General features: G+C 40.2%; 1 protein-coding gene across 1 annotated transcript; it reads left to right on the plus strand.

Moving 5' to 3' along the window:
- Positions 1-803: 803 nt before the first annotated feature.
- LOC143124194 (chitin synthase chs-2-like) lies at positions 804-22,305 on the plus strand. Its single transcript, XM_076285554.1, has 19 exons — positions 804-929; positions 3,289-3,424; positions 10,761-10,943; positions 11,056-12,146; positions 12,260-12,349; positions 12,440-12,595; positions 12,719-12,893; positions 13,083-13,184; positions 13,388-13,529; positions 16,862-17,062; positions 17,484-17,768; positions 17,968-18,147; positions 18,304-18,727; positions 19,045-19,091; positions 20,577-20,641; positions 20,755-20,865; positions 21,002-21,219; positions 21,375-21,474; positions 21,624-22,305. Exons 1-19 carry the CDS (start codon positions 841-843, stop codon positions 21,642-21,644), a joined length of 3,816 nt encoding a protein of 1,271 aa, XP_076141669.1. The 5' UTR covers positions 804-840; the 3' UTR covers positions 21,645-22,305.
- Positions 22,306-23,500: the final 1,195 nt, after the last annotated feature.

Genomic DNA, 23,500 nt, shown 5'->3' on the forward strand with positions numbered 1-23,500 from the left:
CCTTCCGCTGCGTCAGGGATGGATTACTGCACGGGCCTACCGGGCCCAGGCCCAGGGGCCCAAGGGGTCAGGGGGCCCTGAAGCCCAAGCCTTTGCATGGAACCATTGCATCAATATCAACAAATCAGGATGTAGGCTATGAATCTGATTGAATTTAGTATTGGCCATCCCCAAAATGCACCAGAATACAGGAAATCACAGCAAACAAATTAAAAGTTTTCTGGGGGAGGACCCCCAACCCCCCCCCGCCTCCCACATATACAACAATAAGTGGGGGGCCCTTAATACATCTGGGCCCAGGGGCCCGAAAGTTCATAATCCGCCCATGCGCTGCGTGTTCTAAAACCCCTGGAACCTACGGCCTCATGGCACTTATGATGTCAAGAACTGTCTGAAACTTTGTAAGCACATCATTTTATAGTATTATCAGAGACGGTTGATAAATATTAAGGATCTTTGGTATTATCATATGCCAGTTTTGTAGCCTTATGGTCTAAGCAGAGATTAATATCAGTATAGTCACGAGAACCTTCCCAACGCATTCAGCACAAAATTAATACTTGTACTGTTAAAAATAAATATATGTTTTGTATCATTACTGTTTATCTGTATCACACTAACACAACACATTTATGTATACTGTATTTGAAGAAGAATATATTTTAAGCTAGTCAAACCTCATTGGATGTATCACATTTTACATCTCTCATTAGCATAAAGGTTGTAAAACTTGTTTTCTCTGAGAGTTATCTTTGAAACTGGAACCACCCACAGCAGGTGTATATAAAGTGTTTGATGTAGGAAGAGGAAGAAGTTGTGCTTGAGCTGGTGAAGGAGGACATGGAGGAGGTGGATATGGAGTACTTGAAGAGCGGGGACAAGGAGTGGGACATGGAGGAGGTTTTGAAGCTGAGGAGCACAACTTTCAGGTATCTGTAATTATTATTATTATTATTATTATTATTATTAATATCAATATTATTATTATTAATAATAACAATAATAATATGACCCTTTTCCTATTTATGAATGATTAATTTGTTATCAAGATCAAAATGCAACATGAATTATAATCAGTAAACAGCAAAGAATTCACAGCAGTAAACATTAAAGACAAGAAAAATGCTGAATCACACAAGTGAAAAATTAGCTTTATGGTTCAATTTAATGTAGCTATGGGGATGGTATAAGTATATATACTCTTTTGATGCCGTGAGGAAAATTTGGTCTCTGCATTTATCCCAATCCATGAATTAGTGAAACACACTCAGCACACAGTGAACTCAAAGTGAGGTGAAGCACACACTAATCCCAGCGCAGTGAGCTGCCTGCTACAACAGCGTCGCTTGGGGAGCAGTGAGGGGTTAGGTGCCTTGCTCAAGGGCACTTCAGCCGTTCCTACTGGTCGGGGTTCAAACCGGCAACCCTCTGGTTCCAAGTCCGAAGCGCTAACCAGTAGGCCACGGTTGCCCCAATGAAAAATTAGCTTTATGGTTCAATTTAATGTAGCTATGGGGATGGTGCTCATAAGCCCAGCTGACTCTGAACATAAAAGTGTACTCCAAACTTTGTGAATTTAAAATGCACAAAATAACAGCAACCAATCATATTCTTGTATGATTATAATTTAATCATTTAATTTAATTTACATTTAATTACATGCTAACTTCATCAGAAAAGTTGACACTTAAGATAAATATTATACAACCCTAGGCCTCCCTCAATCACTGTTGTCATGCTTTAAGATGGTCCAGAATACAGTGGCAAGGCTGCTGACTGGTACCAAAAAACAGGAGCATATTACCTCAGTCTTAGACTCCCTTCACTGGCTCCCAGTCCATTTCAGGATCCAATTCAAGATTCTGTTAATGGCTTTTTAAAGCACAAAATGATCTGGCTCCAACCTATATCTCTGACCTTCTCCACATCCCCTCTCTTGGCTAAGACAAAAAGGTGACAGAGCCGTTGCAGACGCTGCCCCATGCTTATGGAATCAGCTGCCACCTGATATAAGAAATGCCCCCTCCATTTTGAATGCAGGCTCAAAACCCACCTGTACTCTCTCGCCTTCTCTGCCCTCTAACTTGCTATGCCTGCTTTCTGTGACCTGCTGTTCCTTGTTTATTATGTATATGTATGTGTATATGTATTTTATTTTATCTTAATTGCACTCTGTAGAGCACTTTGGTCAGTGCAAGCTGTGTATAAATGTGCTTTAGAAATAAATTGTACTTACTTGCTTACTTACTGCACCCCATTTCATTTGCATTTTGAAATTCCCTGGGCAAATGTTTATGCCTCAACTTCCTTGTTGACTTGATTTACGGTCACATCAATTATGCATGAGAGTGTCATCTCTGGATTTTTCACATGCCATACAGGTCTCGCACAAAGGCATGTTTGGCATTTGCTCAAGAATGCCATCAGAATCAGAACAATAAGCAGAAATGATGGGTGGGGTTTCTTGGAATTTGTTATATACCCTATCAGAGATGTAAAAGTTGAGTTGTGCCAATTAGAATCAGCTGGTTTAGTGAATGGTTGAAGTAAATATGTGGCAGGACTTTTACTTTCTGAAGCCGGACTTTTACATCACTGTATGTAATTTACTCTTAATTATGACTTAATTTACAGATCATATCCTCATGAAACAGATCTTGAACACAATAAATATTCATAATCACATAAACAAAACAAAATAGAGTGAATTGATAATCACATACAAATGTGTGTACAGCACACAATTATATCACCTGTATCTAATTCGCTCCAGCAGGGGAAGCAGGACCCCGCGGTGTATTAATTTAATCATTATATAAAATCAGATCTTACAGTTGACACATAGCCAAATTAACAATGTTTCATGAAAAGTAGCAATTTGGGTTCGTAGTGTAAATGTACAGTAGCCTACCTCATTTCACTTTGTGAAGAGAGTCACTCTGGCCTCTCATGATTGGGAAGAGCTTGTCTTCATAACTAGCCTTTCTATTCCTCCCCACAACCTTGAGCCAGTGAATGCTTAGTTTATCCACTGTTTAACATGACTTACCAGACCATATCAGACAACTATGACATATGAGAATGTCTAACAGTTAAATAACATTATGTTTCATACGAATATGATAACAACAACAGTGACAAATTACATGTCAAAATGACAATAATAAAATGAATGAAAATGTCCTTTTGTAAGAAACCAAATGCACTGAAGAATTTAAAATGGCATGTTTTAATGCAAATTACATATACAGTTATATAATCAAATTAAATTGACTTTTCTAATGGCAGGAAATCGTGGGATTGTGCACGAGAGGTGCCCACAATCCAGGATGAACAGAAACCAAGAAAAATGCTGCGCTTCGCTCATTTTCTAGTCACCAGCCTAGCTGGCCTCATCATGTTTGGACTGGCATTTCTGAGCAAAGTAAGGCATTTACTGTATTTACCAAATGTTTGTCATGGGGCAATTCCATGCAAAGGTCATCCTTGATCATGGAAAAAAAAAGTTGTGCATACGCAAATAGAACTGTTGTTAAAATCTTCATTTAGGTCTATATTTTATTGTTTGTAACTGATCTGATTGCATTTGATGGAGAATTACACTCTTTTTACATCATAAATATGGTGTGCAACCATACAGAAACAACATTTTTCACATGGTAATATTATACATATTTAAAAAGTGGATAAATGGACCCAAGGTTCAAACAAATTGTGCCATTTGACAAATTCCAGATTGACAAGGGAATGGTAGAGCAATGTCTAGGCTCAGCTTGCCTTTAAGAGCACAACTCCTTACATTTGTTCCATGGCCATGTCACATCCATAACGTTTTATAGGAAACGTTTATGCTACACATACAGTGTTGATGCGACAATGTCCATAGTGTCTGTGCAAAGCTGATTTATATCAATGTAAAGTGTGATGACCAAATTGTGCCACTTTCTTGCTTTTAAAACCTTTAATGGTGCGTTATGGATGTGATGTTATGGATGTTACATAATGTGAATTTACAAGACTGGAGACTTTATTATACCTCAAAGCCGATAAAATGTCTGTTCTGGTGGCATGCCAGTTTCAACGCATTTCACCTTAGTGTTTACAATTGACATTTCAAAGATTATTAGGTTGATCAAAACCACAGGGAGGCCTTGCCTAACCATTAGCAAAACAAACATAATATTAAAATACCTCCAGTGATTAGCCTAGCCATAGCCTATTTTCAAGTGGCCTAATAACGAAAATCTGAGCGATTATCTTCCTGTAACTGTCATACTGTTGTTGTACAGTAACTGGATTATCGTGTTAGCTGGTGAAGATGGCTGACTTTCCAGCTGGAGTTAACATAGCAACCCCCTTCTGTTGCAGATCTGTTCAGCCTGCCGTTCACGTCTGCCCTTTATAGGGCACTCATTGAAATCTTTGGAAATTCTAAATTTTAACCTCAGAAAGTTAATGGGGGATGTTTCAGGACATTTAAAAAAAAAAAATGTTATCAATATTTTTCATCTTTGCGTAGCAAATCAAGGTCAATGAAGTTACCATATATGTGTCCTTGCCTGTCTAGGGTAAAATAAATACCGAGAGTGAATTTTAAAAAATATGAGAAAAACACACACAAACTGCAAAGAACATTTATTTAGAGACATCTCTGTCTTGAGGTACTGATACTGGCTTGACTGTCATACAAGAAAAACACTGGACTGACATATTCAACAAATACACATACACACAACGTTAAGTTCAGAACCTTTTCTGGAACCGATAACAACCCCACTTGTTACAACAGTAACAGTCAAAATATTAATAAAAATATAATAAAATTAATAAATAAATAATAAAATTGTCATAGATAATTGTAAATAAATAATAATGTGTGAAATAAACTATAATTGATCAAAGAAAAAAATAGTAAATCATAAATACTAAATACAAAATAATTATAAACAACAAATAAAATATCAGCAGCCACGAAGATCATGGTTAAAAATACAACACATTCTTTCAAGTTTTTTTTTTTTTTAAAGTGTAATTTGTAAAAACTAGAAAACATTTTTTCTCCTGAGGTACAAATACTGGCCACTGTCATTGACCATTTAGGAACACTTCAAAATGAACTCATTTCTTCTCTTGTGTCAGTCCAGTTCAGGCCAGTTCAGTCACTTAGGCAACTGCTTCATGGTACTTGACAAAGCAGTCGCGCTCAGCATTGAGGCACAGGTGGAGCTGGCAGACCCTGCAGACAAGGTTTGACCTCATGATGTTCCCCTTCCTGCTGCATTGCTTGCAGGTCTGGCGGCTGTTGCTGTAGACAGGGGCATGGAATAGTGACACATCAAACCGCACAGAGTAGTGTGGCACGTGACTGCGGTGTACCCGGATAGGCTTGGGGATATCAGCAGAGGTGCTGGAGCTGCCTGGCAGTGGTGTTGAGCTCCTGCGGGGACGAGAGGTCATTGACTTTGAGCTACTGGCCGTCTTGAACACCTGGATCCTGAAGTTCTTCAGTGACAGGCCATCATTCATATACCAAGAGCCTTGCTGTCACGCCTATACATTATCCAGGCATTAGTGAGGCTGACATCAATGGCGTATGCAAAGAGCCGCATGTACCATCTCTTGGCTCTCAAGGGAGTGCGGTAGAGGTGGACCAGCATGTCACTCTTGTCAATCCCTCCCATGTTTGCATTATAGCTCTTGATGAGATATGGACAGCTCACTTGTTCTTTTCTCTTGGTGTCACTGCAGTACCTGTAGACTGAGGACCAAGGCTCTACCCCCATGTCTGTTGACATCAGAGTGACAATCTTGTTGTCTTTCCACCTGACAATCAGGATCCCATCATCACTGGTGATGTAGTCACAGGTACCACGAGGGACAGCCTTCTTCATCATCTCTTTGATGGGCCTGAGTGGAGCATTGCCAGTCCTGTTGTCCCTGGCTGTTCCTGTGTACCGGCAGTTCTGGGTCTTGAGGTATCGCACAATATCTAGGCCACTAAAGTAATTGTCTGCAAAGATGGTTTTTGGGCCAGAGGACATGGTGCTGGTTCGGGTGTCTTGGGACACCGTGAGCCTCAAGCGTTGTCTGCCCTTGGTACAAAATTAAGTCATGAATGAAGCCATCCTGTGAAGCCCTGGCAAATAGCTTAAAGCCCCATTTGTCTGGCTTGGATTTAATGTATTGCCTTAGGTTGCCAGCAGTCTTGCCTTTGTAGGCAACCATCACCTCTTCAACAGACTGCTTGGGGGTCTCTGGCTCTCTTCTGAAGGCCGTAACAAGATAATTGAATAATGGGCGGACTTTGAAGAAACGGTCATTGTTATCAGGGATCTGAGCATTGTTATTAAAGTGGACAACCCTCTTCAATAACTTGAACCGTTTAGGGACCATTCGTTATTTATAAACGGGATCACCGGAGGGATTTTAAGTGCTTCGATCAAAAGTTGCATGACCCTCCCCTGCCTGCTATATAATTTTCAACGACCCTCCAGCAGCATTTTCAAAAATGACATGACCCTCCCCGGCCAATTGTCGATGTCTTCCGCCGACGCTCTTACGCGTCATGAAAACACATCAATATATGCTACCGCCCTAAAATCAACCTCTGCTTTCTGATCTTACACATCACACTTCACCAAGATGGTGGCCATTTCAGTAGATTTACTCACTAACATTGTTGTGGAAACACAATGGAAACTAAATGCACACTTCCTGCAACTGCATTAGCCTACTTGAAAAGTTACTCCTCTAGTAATTATTCACATGAAATAAAACAATAAAGCATTGAGACCATTCAACAAAGCACACTGGGTAATAACAAATTCAACACATGAACTTGTTGCTATGGACTCGTCTCTAGGCTTCCTCAGTCATTGTAAAGCTGCCGAAGCTGAACAATATCCAAAACTCAATTTCTCAGACGAGCTTCAATTTGGGAGCTTGCTACACTCCTTCCTTCTCAAATGACTTGAAAAGGCCGTTTGCACAATTTCACAAATAATCACAGGGACCGAAAAATACCTAACATGCCAACTTTTTCCGGGTTTATCATTTTAACGTTTCCCCGCTGTCTTGCCGTTTTAATATATTTTTCCGTAGAATATCCCATATTAGTGTAATACTCTCATAACATTAGTCCTGCATTCTGGCCTGTCTCTGTGTTGTCCTGTTGTTACCCCTTGCCCTTCCAGAGAAACAGATGTATTCAAATCATCGTTTTGCTTGCTTGAATGCGAACTCAGAGTGATGTTAACCTATTTAAGTTAACGACGTGGTTGTCGTGAGAGCACGAATTATTAGCGCTTGCAGTGTTCGGCCGTAGGCTATGCCTACGTGCGCACCTGCCAGGCTACTCAGCTAGACAAAGAATTCCCCCTGTATATTCACTCCAAGTTGGCCTACCATAACTTACCAACTACACTGTAGACCATAAACTGGCTATTTATATGACCAAATGTATTTGTTCGACTTTATGAAGCAGAATTACGCACTGCTACTTGGAACGTTTTTGTTGGCAGGAGAGAGAATGACAGCGAATAACAAATTGCACCTGTTGCTGGTTACCAATAAATACTATATATTTTTTTGCAAACAACAAAAACAGAAAGGACGGAGACAGCAAAGCTAGAGATGGGCAGGAACAAGGTCAATTGGTAGAAATGCTTGTCAAAACGTTAGGAGCTGGATGTGTGGATGAATGAAGCACAAGTATGCTTTAGGCTATAAGCATGCACACTGTTTAAAGTTAGGCTACATGGTAAACTACAAGTAAACCAAAGTTAAATTTAGCTTTTTTAGGGCTGGATAAAGTTGACCAAATGGATATAGGCTGTTAGGCGTGAATAAAGTAGGCTACTTTGTTGCTCCAACCCTCCAACGTTAATGGGGACGAATGTTGACATTTTCCGTATTTTGCGTGAGAAACCCGGGAAATCTCCCTTATTTTCATTGTTCAATGTTGAGAGAGCTATGGAATGAAAGAGAACGAGCCACTTTGATTTTTTGCTGTTTTCATTAATACAAAAGATTGGTGACCCTCCCTTCTAGACAAAAAAAAGTTAGGTGACCCTCCCCTCAACAAAGAATAAAAAGACATGACCCTCCCCTATTTTCCTCCGGTGACCCCGTTTATAAATAACGAACGGTCCCTTAGAGGACATAAGGTTTGCCACTTGTAGGACCCTGGTCTCCATTGCACAGTAATCATCAACGGACGGTAGCTCAGCAATCCCCATATAGATGAGAATTGCCACAAAGTTCATCATTTCATCTTCAGTGGTGGCGAAGGTGGTGTTGATGTTTATCTGGGTTGCATATAAGTTTGTTTGGTATGTAATGTGTGAGATTACTTCACGACTGAAGTACCTGCTGAAATAATCAAATGGACTTTCGATGAAGTCAGGGGGAATGTGCTGGTATTCAGGCAGGGGTGGGTTGTCCAGGTCAACCTTCTTCCAATATCAAAGTCAATATTAAGCTAACTCTGATTAATTTGTTAAGAAAAACAGTAACAGTGTAATGTAGATCTACTGGAAAAAGAGTATTGGCATAGAAAATATAAAAACACAATAAAAACATAAAATACAATTATAATTACTGTTAGTACCACTTATATTTGTTCATAATTGTGTTTTATCACTAACCAGTATTGAATCATTAAAATCAATTCACACAGTACTAGGTCTCACACTAACAATAACCACCTGTGTATGCCATTTAATTATATTATATTAAAAAGATACATACATAAGGCATATGTCTAAAAATGGACACTTGTGCCATTCATGCTAGTCTTAGGTGAACGATCAAATATGGTGCATTTAAGTTTTAGCCAAACATTAAGCTAATTTTTAAAAATGCTATGCAAATAACAACAATCTCAATCTTTAACACAACTATTCAACCAAATAAAATGTGAATTACATCAACTTACCATGTTTAGTTATGATGATATTATGATAGCTGTGGGAGAAGCCAAGTTCAAAAACCCAAAATATCTGATTTCTGCCAGATTGCTGTGTTTGAGGTGCTGCAGTCCACTGCTGATTGGTCAGATCCTATGATGTCAATATTTGTAAGATAGCTTGATCTTCCCTGATTGGCTGAGAGAAAACCACATGACTCTACAACTCCAAATGGAGGCAGGGGGAGGGCATTTTCAATGTGTGCGGAAGTGACTACATATGGTTATTTGCCCCATAGAGGGTTAACACAGTTTAATTTTAAATGTGACGCGATATGCCAGCATTTGAAGTGTCAGGTCCTCTGTAGCTAATACCCACAGAGTAACATAAGTAACGGCAGCAATAAACTAGATGTACCGCATAGCGGTACAAAATATGACCGCCTCTCAGTCCTGCATATTCTCTTCGCAAAAATAAATCACGCTTGTCAATTTGTCTCCATTTTCTACTCCTGCAACTCATGTGCATGTAAATGAGTGTGTGCATATGTGAGTTTGCTTTTGTTTATAAGTGTGTGTGTGTGTGTGTGTGTCTGTGTGTGTCTGTGTGTGTGCATGTGCGTATGCGTGCCTGTGTTTGTGTGTTTATGTGTGTGTGTGTGTGTGCGTGTGTGTGTTTGCACGCGCACATGCATATGCATGCCTGTGTTTGTGTTTATGTGTCTGCATTCATGTGGGTGTTTGTGCATGTGTGTGTGTGTGTGTGTGTGTGTGCTTGTCTGTCTGTATGTGTTTATGTGTGTGTGTGCTTGCCTGTCTGTATGTGTGCGTGCGTGCATGTGTGTGTGTGTGTGTGCATGTGCGTGTGTGCACATGTACTTTATGTGTGCAAATCACAAATGAGTGGGTATGGGTTAGGTTGATGCGGGCTCTTGAGACTAACATACCATAAACATTTTGTCATCTTGGGTGCAACGGTTCAGGTAGGGCTAGTTATTTAGGGGAGTGGCCACCAAGTTTCATGTTCCCTGGTGTTTCAGTAACCCGGGAATCACTGACCAAAATTGATGACGGTAAAAGAAAAAAAATAATTTATTTTTTATATTTTAAATTACTTGTTGTCCTGATTCTTCCTGTGTCTCTTAGTGGGCACTGAGGAAGCAATCGTTTCATCGCTAGTTTTTCATGATTACTGTTTCAATTGTTTCATATCAAAATTCACTATACTTAGCCTAATTATGTGTTTTATGTAGTTTGTCGAGGACTGGTTCAGACACGTCACATCCATAACGTCAGTTTTTCCTACATAATGCATTACGAAAATGATGCATAGTTTCAAAAACACACTTTTTGTGTTCATTCAAGTCTCCTTCATGCTACATATATCATAGTTTCGGCAGTTTCCTTCAAAATTCACAGTTTGTAGAAAACCTGTAATCTCTCACAAAAGTGTGTCCATTTCATGTCACATCCATAACGCTGATAAAATGCCTTGTATTCTTAGGATGAAATTGATTAGGCTATATGAAATTTGAGGATTTCTCAGTATTCAGAGGACAGAGGTTACATTAAAAGTTATGCAAATTAATTCACTGATACTAATTTTACCCCCACTCTAAGGCATTTTGTTTACCAATATGAGTCCAATTGTCACATCCATAACGCTGGAACTGCCCCATGTGTATTTTACCAATGCCTGGCATCTGTTTCCTACCAAGGAACTGCACATAGTGATGAGATTTCTATGAGATGTTTCAAGTAGATAAGAGTCTGCTAAATGACTAGCCTTCAAGAAATGCTCATGTTTTCTTGTTGTAAAACTGAGTGTTGTCTGTTTCCTTTTCCTATTCGACAGTCATCATTTTTGATCTTGATAACGATAACAAATCCGGACGGAATCACCATTTCTACAAAGCCGTACGCCTCGCTCTTCATAGGAGTACTTCTCACTGCACCCAGTGTGTTAAGCCTCCTAAAGAACATGTGGAAAATTTCTTTCAAAGACTCCAAGACTCCCTCAAGAAAAACATTGTTATGGGTAATTGATACTCAAGCTTCACATTACATTTACATATTTTAACATGTTCTGATTAAACTATAATTCTAATAATGAACATTATGTTAATGGCCATATTGTTTCTCTTCAACAGGTGTGCTCTATCGACATAGTTGTGTCACTCGGTTCTGCTGTGCTCGCCCTTGTCACAATGCCCCATTTTGACATCCTAACAAATGTGATGATCCTGAACAGCATAGGAATACTGTCTGCTGTCTTCCAAGTGATTGCCAATGTAAAATCCAGAGGAAGAAAAAGATTTACTATCATTTCATTGATTGCAGTGGTTTTACTTCTTGCTGGATCTGCCCTGTTTGCATCAGGCTACATCAGAGAAGCTGGAAATCAACTGACTGAAAAAAACACTGCAATATGGATTGGATTAGCAATTGCATGCACATTTTGTGTGTCCTCCAACTGGTGGGAAAACTACGCTAGCCTGTTTAACGTTCAATTCTTCAAAGACGCTACTGAAGATGTGAAAAGAGCCAGAAACGTGGTGGCAATTCTCTCGAGCATGATCAGAATAGCTGTTACGGCGGTAGTGCTAGGGGTCTACGTGAAACTCTCTGATCAGGAATGGGAGTCTGTTTTGTCGGTCTCACAAAAAGACAAAGTGACTGTCTTGAGCCTGTTCACTATCCAGGCCATCTCCTCTGCATTATGTCGCTGGTTTGCAGTTGCTTCGTGTAAAATGCATGCCGTAAAACGCAGCTTTGTCTACCCAATGTGGTTTGTCTCTCCAACTGTGTTGGCATCATTTGTTTTGTTCATCTGGGTCCCCTACTACAAGGATGCAAATTTTGCCACATTACCGAATAGTTCCTTTCCACTCTACTGCCAGAATATCGTGGCTGGTTATAATGTATCTGACTTCTACACCGTCTTTCTCCAAAGCATTGACACCTTTGATCTAATACATTCAGACGTCACCCATAGCCTGTGCTCACGCCCCATGTTCTATGAAGGGGATCTTTTGGGCCAAGGGCTCCTGGCCAGCTGTATTATTAGCTGGTGGTTAGGGCTGGTGCTTTGCACAATCTACGCCAGCTTCTTGAGGATTAGTCGCATCCAGAGGACACGGGAACTGTTTGGGTTAAGCCTCTATGAAGCAGCCTTCATTGAGCAATCTATGCTTCTCAACACAAAATTCAACATTTCCAAGCTGAAAAAGGAAAGCATCAAGTATGTATACACTAATGATTTTCAGTCTTGGTCATTTGGATTTATGGCTTCAAAGTGTAGCAAATGCCCTCTGTGCCCTATGATGTAAAAACAAATTTTGTCTTTGCTGACAGGGAGAAGGAGATGATGACCATCTACTTGTGTGCTACCATGTGGCATGAGACCAAAGATGAGATGATGAAGATGCTCATCTCCATGATGAGGTACATCTTATTCTTCACCAATGGAAATCAAGGTCTGAAGACTGACAACTAAATTTTTTGTGAACTTAACACTGCATTTGCTCTTTAAAGGTTGGACAAATTCAGGCCCAAGAGAAACAACTTCAGAGATGTGAGTTTCGATGCTCACATTTACTTTGATGATGCTTTCCAACAAGATGATGATGGGAATCGTGTTGTGAATGAATATGCAGAAACTCTAGTAGAGGTGATCAAAGAAGTATACACGTAAGGCTAACTCCATCTGTTTCTTTGATTACTTTCATCAAAGCTATAAATGCCAACATTACTATTTATGACGAAAAACAGGAATCATTACATCATTTGTTATGTTTTTGTTTGCACATATAGGATTTTCATTGAAGAGGACACAAGCACGTTCAAAGAGACAAAGCTACTTACGAAACAAAAAATAATCCCAACAACCTATGGTGGCCGACTGCAGTACACGCTACCCCGTGGCAACACACTAACAGTTCACTTTAAGGACAAACACAGAATTAGGCACAAGAAGAGATGGTCTCAAGTAATTTATTTTTTATATATATCATATCAGACATTTTGGCTCAATATCTCAGAATTTTTCAGAGCATAAATAGAACCCAATAATTCCAAGGGGATGATATATATATATATAATGTGTGTGTGTGATTGATCAGCTTTAAGAGACACCAAGTGCAACAATGATTGAATTATTGATACTTTTCTCTAAAAGATCATGTACCTGTACTACCTTCTGGGATGGAAACTCCACAGGAAATTTTATCAGGACTATGAGAGTGGTATTGGCAGGATGACTGTGGAAGAAAATTTGCAGGTAGGGGACAAAACTGCTCTCATAACAAAATAGAATAACTAATACAAGGGCTGCTAGTAGCTTGTGCCAGTAGCAGATTGCTATTTCTATATTAACAATTAAATGTTTTCATTAAAAATGTCTAGATAGGACATGGCTAAATTATTTGAACTAGCTTTATTCAGTGAAGCAGGTAATGATAATAGTTACATTTTTGTTATCAGAAACAGAAAAAGAACACCTACATTCTGGCTCTGGATGGGGACACTGACTTTCAGCCCTCGGCTGTGATGCTCTTGGTGGACCGTCTCAGAATGTATCCTGAGGTGGGGGCTGCATGCGGAAGGATTCATCCCACTGGCACCGGTAAGATCTCATGTTGACAGATCACACTCTGAACACCAAAACAGTCCATTAGCTGCTTGTATGAAAGTTTTTTTCATATAGAGTATGGACCTTGCCGTGCAGGTAAGGTCTAAATGTAAGACAATAATCACTCATGGCAAATTATCTAAGACTCTAAAAGCATGTACCAAACAACTCCTCTGCAGGATCTCCACTACTAGTGGAATTGTGCAAGCAAATTCCTTCAGATGCATTGACTGTCAAAATACCAACGGGGTGTTTGATGTTGCGCTGCTGGCGTTTAAAGGATGTTACGGCCAAAACACACCCATGACTGATTAAGAAACATAAGAAAAACCCTTTTGAACAATGCGCCCCAAAAAACAAAACAGGCCATTAAATTAGTGAATTTGGACTGGACACGCATTAAGGGCCCTATTTTAATGGTCTGAAACGGAAGTGTCTTCGCGCAAAACGCAAGTGACTTTGTGGGCGGATCTTGGGCGCTGATGCTATTTTACCGGCGGGATATTGACTGTTGCGCCCGACGCAAATCTAAAATGGGGTGGTCTGAAGTAGCTACATTAATCATGGGTGTGGTTTGGGCGTAACGTGCAATAAACCAATCAGAGCGTCATCTCACATTCCCTTTAACAACAGGCACGCTTGTTCCATAGCTGATTGCTATTATGGTGGCGTATTTGCCAGGCACAGCCAGGAGCGTTCACAGCGCTACAATCACTGTTCAGTTGGGAACAGTTAGCTATTGATTTTTCCTCTTGACAAAATGTAATACAGAATTGTCACAAAGACATACTTTCCGATGTTTTGGGATCATTCTCACTGAATCACGAGGTTATGAATGCATGGTGATATATTTGCAATGTACAATGTAATCTAACATTACCTCTCTATAGACAATGCATATCTTCTGTCAGATAGGGCCCTATCATGACATTCTAAAGTGCATCGTCACTCGTCAAAAGTCTATTCAAATTTAGTAGGATGTCCAGTTCACATTGGGAGGGGTTTCGTTCTCAAAAGTGGAGCGCATGGCGTAACAAGGTGTTCCTAGGTCTTTTAATCAGTCATATGGGTGTGTTTGGGGCGTAACATAATTTTAAACCAATGAGAATGACATCTGTCATTCCCTTTAACGGCGCAACGCGCGATATGTCAAATAAATGCATCGGTATTTTGGCATTCAACGGCGCATTTGAAGGAGGCTGCTTGCAAGACCGTATGGAATAGTCATTCTTAAACCATGCTTTACTAAAACCTAGCATAGCCTTCACGCATTTGCACTCGTCTATTATTTGAACTCATTGGCAAAGTGAAACTAACTTCACCAAGGAGTCAGTCAACGACAAGACAGTTATATGCAGTTACTTTCACTATTGACTGACAATGGGTTACCATAGAAAACATAGGCTGGAAAAAGCAACACTTACCCTAATGTTGCTCAAATGACTAAATAAAACAACATTTATCCTGCAGAGGAGTTGCTTATATCTCGTGACAGTGCGTCTTCAGCTGTGCTGCATACTTGTCTCTCGCCTCTCCCCTAATCACTTTTAACCGTCATTACCAATTTGCAAATGATGGTGAATAACTACTCATCATGAGATGTACAGTATTTCGTAATATCTTTATTCTAATTATGTTTACCATTGTAATCGTGCAATTTGTAATGCTTTGCATGGACGTGCGCTGGTGTGCGTTCATGAATGATAGAAGGATGGTGCGTGCACCTGCCAATATGACTGTTGACATGCGCTCTTAAAATAGCATATGAACAACTCGCCATTGACTTCTGACCAGGTTTAGGTGGTGTATGATAGCGATTTTTAGACAATGAGGCAGGTCCCTCCCTAGGTTGTTAATTGCCACACCCCTGGGCGCAATGCTTAAAAAATAAAGGTGCAAAATAACGAATTCAACTTCGCGCCGGTGAATAACGAACTTTACGCCATGCGCTGGTGACCGAAAATACAGCCCTTAATCTCTTCTCTCCCGTGCTGCCGCTGGGGCATTTGGGTTAAATGGCATCGGCATGCAGTTCAACATCACGTCTCCTTAAGTCCTCTAACATTTCCTAATTTATGTCATCAACACATCAGTGATTCGTGAAAATGTGTACGCTAGATTTATGCCTATTTTTTCACATGGACACCACACTGATTTCCCTCGAGTGGTAATATTTTTCTTTGAAATTATGTATGGTTTACAGAAATGGGAACTACATTTTATAGATGAGAGGAGCTAAGTGTACGTTGCGCAGCACAGGCGGCCAAGCAAGGGCTTCGTTTAAGTTGACCTAACTTTCAACTCTGCACAGTATCCCATTAACTGCGTGACAGTATACTATTTACAATATTTTCTGTAAAGCAGAGTTTGTAAACACGTTATCATCAACTTAATTCACGCACAACATTTATTTGAGCAGGAGAGAGAATAACAATGAATGGATGCAGCAACTACAGAAATTGTACAGTAATTGTAACCATACTGCTTTCTTGTACTATCTGTTGCTGGTTAACAGCACATGAAAAGCTGATTTAAGCTAATTCACTAACTCAAGACTTCAAGGCCATCATGGATATAAAACGTTTTTTGAAAATAACGAAAGGATGGAGGGAACATAGCAAAGCTTGGTGCTTAAAACCTTACACAACGGTAAATTGGAACAAAACTAAAAGTAACTTTAGCCTTTATAGGGCTGTAGCCTATAAAGTTGTCCAGATTAATAGGTCGTAATTAGGCGTTGTTGTAAAGATATTGCATGTAGATGTTGTACTATATAGGCTACTAAATATTTAGGTCACCAATGCACGAACAAAACCGGGAAATGGACAAATATTATCAAGGCTTTGAATGTTTCCGTCTGTGCACGGAGGTGTCTGTAGATTGGTGTGCAACGCATTCATTCATGCAGGCCTGTGGTCATGCATGCGCCCTTAAAATATCATCTGCATTTTCGCCACAGACTTTAGACCAGGGAGTTCCTGGTCTGTGGCGGAATTGTTTTCTGAAACTGCAAAATATCAACAGTGAACGATTGCGCCGGAACACGCCCCGTCTTTTCGCTGAACCGCCCCCGTGGGCGCAATCGAATTCCCTAATTTACAGGCATGTACCTGTGGAGGGAAAATTCCAATATGCGCTGACTGCAAAATAGGAAAGACAAACGCGCGAGTATACAAATTCAATTGCGCCCGCACGGAAGATAGAGCCCTAAATGTCTTTAAACTTTGCGCCTCTGACCAGACGTTTCAGATCGCCAAGATAGGGCCCTAAGTGTCCAATGCGATGAGTTAATCCACCCACCCACCATTTACTGTTGTCCACCACAGGGCCGATGGTTTGGTACCAGAAGTTTGAGTATGCTGTGGGTCACTGGCTACAGAAGTCAGCAGAGCATGTGTTTGGTTGCGTGCTGTGCAGCCCCGGCTGCTTCAGCCTCTTTCGGGCATCTGCTCTCATGGATGACAACATCATGAAGAAGTACACCACCACAGCATCAGAGGCAGGCCACTATGTGCAGTATGATCAAGGTGTGTGTGTGTGTGTGTGTGTGTGTGTGTTTGTGTGTAACAATTGTTTTCATAATTGATTAATCCACTTGATAATTGTCCATTCACCAAAGATATTCAGTTTACAGAATAGAAATCACAGAGTAGAAATTTAACTAGAAAATGTTTAACTTTAAGAAGCTGGAAACAGAGAATGTTGAGTCTTTTTCCTGAAAGAAATTACTGATATACAGTAATACAGTATACAAAATAGTTTGTGATTAATTTAATAGCTGGCAACTAATTGATTAATTGTTGCAGTCCTAGTGTGCATGAATGTGTAGTATGTGCATAAATACAATAAGTTCAGCTTGAATTCTAGTTTATTTGTAGTAAATCCTCAAATATGCAGACTTGTTCTTAAAGTGCATTTTCTTTGTATTTCCCTCCTATAATTTGAAAGGTGAGGACCGCTGGCTGTGCACACTACTGCTGCAGCAGGGCTGGCGGGTGGAGTACAACGCCGCGTCGGACTCCTACACAAATGCCCCGCAGGAGTTCAATGAGTTCTACAACCAGAGACGCCGCTGGGGGCCCTCCACCATGGCCAACACCCTGGACCTGCTGGGCAGCGGTGAGCTGACGGTGAAGAAGAACAAATCCATCTCCACCCTCTTCATCCTCTACCAGACCCTCACCATGGGAGCCTCCATCCTCGGCCCAGCCACTGTCTGTCTGATGATTGCAGGTGAGGAAACTGCATGCTTTCAAAAATGCATGGGGTGGAGGTTTATGCCTTCTAGGTTTGTGTATGTAGTCACAAATTGTAAATTCTTAAATTATTTGATAAGTATGGTACTGAAGGATACATGTAAATATTAAATGTAAAATATGAGAGATGATAAAAAATGTAAATCTAAAATATCTTGTTAATTCTTTTCTTCCAGGAAGCTTCTCCTTTGTCTTTGGCGTTTCACCTAATATGTCACTTGTACTAGCTATTGTGCCCCCGGCCATCTACTTGATTCTGTGCTACCTCCTGAAATCCAACACCCAGATCACCATTGCAGCCATTATGAGCATCTTCTATGCCTTCCTCATGACAGCGAGCATTCTTTCAATCATTGGTAAGTGTCATAACACACACACAAACACACAATCATGGTAGTGTAACTTCCTCTCTCTTTACAGTAAAGGGGTACCACATAATGTACTTGCATATGTGCATGCACACACACACACACACACACACACACAGTGCATGTCTTTTCTTCTTTGTGCAGGTGACATGGTTGATGAGGGCACCTTTATGACCCCTAGTGGTCTCTTCTTCATCGGCATAGTGACCATGTACATTGTCACTGCCCTGCTCCACCCCAGCGAGTTCCACCTCATCATCTACGGCTTCCTCTACGTCCTCTGCATCCCCAGCGGCTACCTCCTTCTGGCCATCTACTCCATGGTCAACATGAACAACGTGTCCTGGGGAACCAGAGAGACCGCCGCCCCGAAAAAAGCTGCCGGTGCTGCTGCCACGCAGACAAAGATCGAGAAGAAGACCAAGTATGAAAAGAAGTGCAAGTGCTGCAGCTGGAACCTGGAGTTCCAGGTCAACGAGTACGAGGAGGTGAAACAGGCTGTGCCTGTTACCGCTCCGCAGGCCGAACCTGTTCCAGACAGTCCCAAAGAGCCACTGGAGGTGAAAAGGTATTTACACAGAATATAATTTATGATCCAACACTACTGCTAATGTGACGTCTACAATACTAAATTCAATTTAACATTAATTTTATTTATTGGGGGCGGTGGTAGTGTAGTGGTTAAGGAGCTAGGCTAGCGTGCAGTAGCCTGAAAGTTGTCGGTTCAATTCCCGGCTTCCACTGCTGTGCCCTTGAGCAAGGCACTTAACCCCAAATTGCTCCGGGGACAATGTGATTCCTTGTAATATAGCTGACATATGTAAGCCACTTTGGTCAAGAAATGTCTGCTAAATGTAATGCAATGTCATTTTATGTTTTTTCTAGTGTATCATCAGATCCAGATCCAGATCCCAATCCAGATCCAGACCGTTGTAAGTATTGTGTATTTTTGTCTTAAGATATTTTGCGCACTATATAGGGTTCATGCATCAGATTTGCTATGCTTTTATGTGTTCTTTGTCAGATTGGTTCATGCATTTTGCGCACTATATAGGGTTCATGCATCAGCTTTGCTGTGCTTTTATGTGTTCTTTGTCAGATTGGTTCATGCATTTTGCCAGTGGCGTAACTATAGTAGGTGCAGCAAGTGCAGTCGCACCAGGGCCCGTGACCTCCCGGGGCCCGTCGCTACCCCCGCCCTGCCTCCTTTTTTTTTTTTTTTTTTTTTTTTTTTAGAACTTTAGAATGTTAGAGCACGGAGAGTGAAGCGTCTATCGGAAGATGAGCGCTTAACCGATGCAGAGAGATACTTCAAAGTGCAGGTATTTAATGCAACTCTGGACATCATAATCAGTCAGCTCTCCCAAAGATTTGCAAGTATGCGGGAAACTTGTCATGTGTTTGACCCTTCAACTCGCAGGGGATGATGAACTGCTTGAAAAGGCAAGATGTTTGTCAGACCATTATAGCAAGGACATTGCACCGACATTCCCAACACAACTCCTCTCATTCAGGTCTTGCTTTAAATCAGAGATTTCACAGAAGTCATCTATTTTTCAACTTGCCAAAATGCTGGTGGTAGATTATGACAGTGTAACATCCACATTCGGGGAAGTGTGTACTCATGTTGTTTCTGACATTGCCTGTGACTGTGGCAACAGCTAAGAGATCTTTTTCCAAACTCAAACTTATTAAGACCTATACCTAATAAGCAGCATGGGGCAGGAGAGGCTCCGTGGGTTAGCTATCCTGTCCATTGAAAATACGAGAGCCAGAGCATTAAATATTGGGAACACCGTTGACGATTTTGCACAACGAAAGGCTCGTAAGATGGCCTTCTTCTAATGGCCTAATTCACGCATATTGGGGATTGTATGCATATGAATGATTTTATTAAGCAAGCAATCTACGCTTGCAGTTTCAGCAGAGGGTTGAAGAAGCGCATTGAGTGTTCCCATAATTCCATGCGAGTTGATGTTAATGCAGTAATATTAGATTACCCTGGCCTGCAGGCTGTTAATAAAATAATTTTTTTAATGTTTTTACATGTAATGGATATGTAGTAGTGTGTTTTTTATTTGAAATTGTAATCTGTAACTACTAAACTGCTTAGCGGTCTCGCACCTGGGCCCACCAGTGGCTTGTTACGCCACTGCATTTTGCGCACTATATAGGGTTCATGCATCAGCTTTGCTGTGCTTTTATGTGTTCTTTGTCAGATTGGTTCATGCATTTTGCGCACTATATAGGGTTCATGCATCAGCTTTGCTATGCTTTTATGTGTTCTTTGTCAGATTGGTTCATGCATCAGCTTTGCGATGCTTTTATGTGTTCTTTGTCAGATTGGTTCATGCATTTTGCGCACTATATAGGGTTCATGCATCAGCTTTGCTATGCTTTTATGTGTTCTTTGTCAGATTGGGTTGAACAGCTGGTGAAACGATCCGGGGAGCTGGAGTTGGAAAGAAATGTCTTAAATAACGTATGTTTCAAGATTGTTGTTTATTTCTCGCACTTGCATTTATCATTTTTAATCATATTAATTGAACGGCGATCCAGGAGGTTGAATCTGAAACTGAGTGATTGATATTCCAGGATGAAGTGCAGTTTTGGAAGGGTCTACAGGAACGCTATCTCAAACCTCTGGACGAGGATAAGGACCAGAAGAAGAGAATTGAGAAAGAGCTCAAAGAACTAAGAAACAAGGTTTCCCTCTTTTTATTGATTCATCTATCTATCAATACACACATCCATCAAAATAATTTCATGATGCACAAGAACTTGTAATGTCCATATCTCAAAATGAATAAACGACATTTCATCCCTTTACCTCCATCTACAGGCCACATTTGTGTTCTTCATCTGCAATGCCCTCTGGCTTGTGGCGACGTTTTTTCTGCAGGAGATAGGAGGGTCTGTCAGCATCCAGATTCCCAAGCTTTATGCCAATGGGACGATAGATCCTAATGCAAAAATCTTCATTGATCCCATTGGCTTAATGTTTGTCATTGGCTTTGCATTGCTACTGTCGATTCAGTTTTTCGCAATGCTGTGGCACAGGTAACTTTGCTGAAATGTACTGTTTCATTTCTTATTGTCTGCCAATAATGTCCTCTCTGGCCATTACAAGTGATGGTAAACCTTCCCATATCCAAGGCAACAGTTCTGTCAAGATCTAGTCAAAACCTGTATCCTTTCCTTCATTATTCCCCCAGACTACAAACGTTGATCCACTTCATAGCCTACCAAGGAACTGAGTCTGCAGTCTTCAAAAATAATTTGAGGAAGTCTTACGAGAATCTAAACAATGAAAAGGTATGTAAAACATATTTCAATCTTCTAAACTCAGTTATTGGCTTTGCATTTGGTAATGTAATCGATGTCGCTGCCTAAGTGTATACAGATTAATTCAATACATAAATGTGAATCCAACGTTTTAATGTCTTAACACTACTACATTCCAGAACCTCCAGCACTTTCTCTGACAGTTCCATGGAGCGGATAATCTCCATCTGACAAGCTCACAAAGACAGTAGCAAGATAACTTTTGGTCACAAATTATGTGCAGTTTTTTTTTTAATTTTATGTAATAACACTTATGAGCTGCACCTATTATGTTAACATGGGAGTGTTGTGGCTTTATTTTTACTTATAATTTGGAAATGGGCATTTAAAGAATTATTTAATTAAAGTTCATTAATCTAAGTTCAAAATATGTGTTGTAATTTGATGTTTTAATGTTACAGTGTTAAACTGTTTGACTTTGAATGTTTTATTTGAATTATTATTATTATTATTTACCATTGGAACTACAGAGAAGAGACTGATGAAGCACTTTATTATTATGGTAATGTAGTCAATATTATCCATTTCTATAAGCCTCGTCCTTGAATAGTGGGTGATAACCGATGCACTGGTAATTCAATTTAATGCACTGCAAAATGAACTTTCTCATAGAGTTGTATGACCACTCCTGTGTGGCACAAAACTGAATAATTCATTGTACATGCCGTTACCTACTGAATAAGTTAGTTACCCAGTGTTTGGGTGTGGTACAAACATTAAGATGAAAGCAACTGAGATAAGAGAACAATTCTGGAAAATATATGACAACCACTAACCACAAATAAATAATGATCTCATGAATGATGTCTCATTGCAATTACTTGTGTCATCTGGTACTTGACCACTACATTCAACATTCCTGAAAGGTATGGGGAGCCAAATGTAACACACCTTAATTAGGTAGCCCAATTGTTCTTTGTGCATGCTATGGCCATTATGTTATCACAAAACTATTTACCAGTAATACCATGATGTCTTTTGTCCACGAAAAATACAAATGTGTCATTGTTGTTTTTACAGACCACTAAAGAGAGCGCACTCTTTGTGTGCACAAAAAACAAAAGGGATGATTCATGTTGGGCACCTTTTGACAAAAGTTTATTCTGTCTGAATCCTAGGCCAGGGGTTCCCAAACTTTTCCATGACAAGGCCTCCCAAATACCACTAGGTTCTGGCCAAGGCCCTCCTTTTGCAAAGTGTCTTATTAAACCTATTGACGATACTACTGAAAATGTACTGAAATGTACTGTCTAGCCACTTCACGATGGAGCATAGATAGATAGATAGATACTTTATTGATCCCCAAGGGGAAATTCAAGGTCTCAGTAGCATACAGACATCACACACAACATGCACTTACAGCAGAAATTATAAATATAAGTATAAACATATAACAAAACTCCACTGTACAATAGAGACAGTAGAAGATAAGAAAAACTAACAAAACTAAATACTAAATATACTATATAAATTAAATAAAAAAATCCACAGTGTGCTTGAGGGTGATCAAGCATGAGACGCTTGCAGTGACAGGGCCGGGACTGGCCTGTAGTTCTGTGTTAGGGTAAGGTGCTCAAGAGAGTGAGTGTCATGGTGAAGGTGCAAAAAGTAGTCCAACAGTAGTACTGTAGTTCTGTGTGCATGGTAAGGTGCTCAAGAGAGTGAGTGTCATGGTGAAGGTGCAAAAAGTAGTCCAACAGTAGTGCAACAGTGCAACAGTGCAAAAATAAGGTCTAGAGACCAACGTAAATAAAGACCAGCATAAATAATATGGACAAATAAGAGAGTAAAGTATAATGTAGACAGGGTAATATAAAAAACTATGTCAGTGCAAGAATAGGTTGAGGTAATAGGGTTACAGCCATTCAGTATTGTAGCAGAAGGAAGCCATTGGTCATGTGTGCTAATATAGCATGAAAAACAGTGTAGCAGTAAAACAGTAGTAAAAACATTAGGCTGTTGACAGTAGTAAAACAGTAGTGGGCAGTCAGTACTC

Source organism: Alosa pseudoharengus, unplaced genomic scaffold (genome assembly GCF_046254945.1).
Source record: "Alosa pseudoharengus isolate Yale_2024_CS ecotype anadromous, Long Island Sound unplaced genomic scaffold, YU_APseudo_1.1 YU_APseudo_1.1_scf_15, whole genome shotgun sequence".
Taxonomy (NCBI): domain Eukaryota; kingdom Metazoa; phylum Chordata; class Actinopteri; order Clupeiformes; family Clupeidae; genus Alosa; species Alosa pseudoharengus.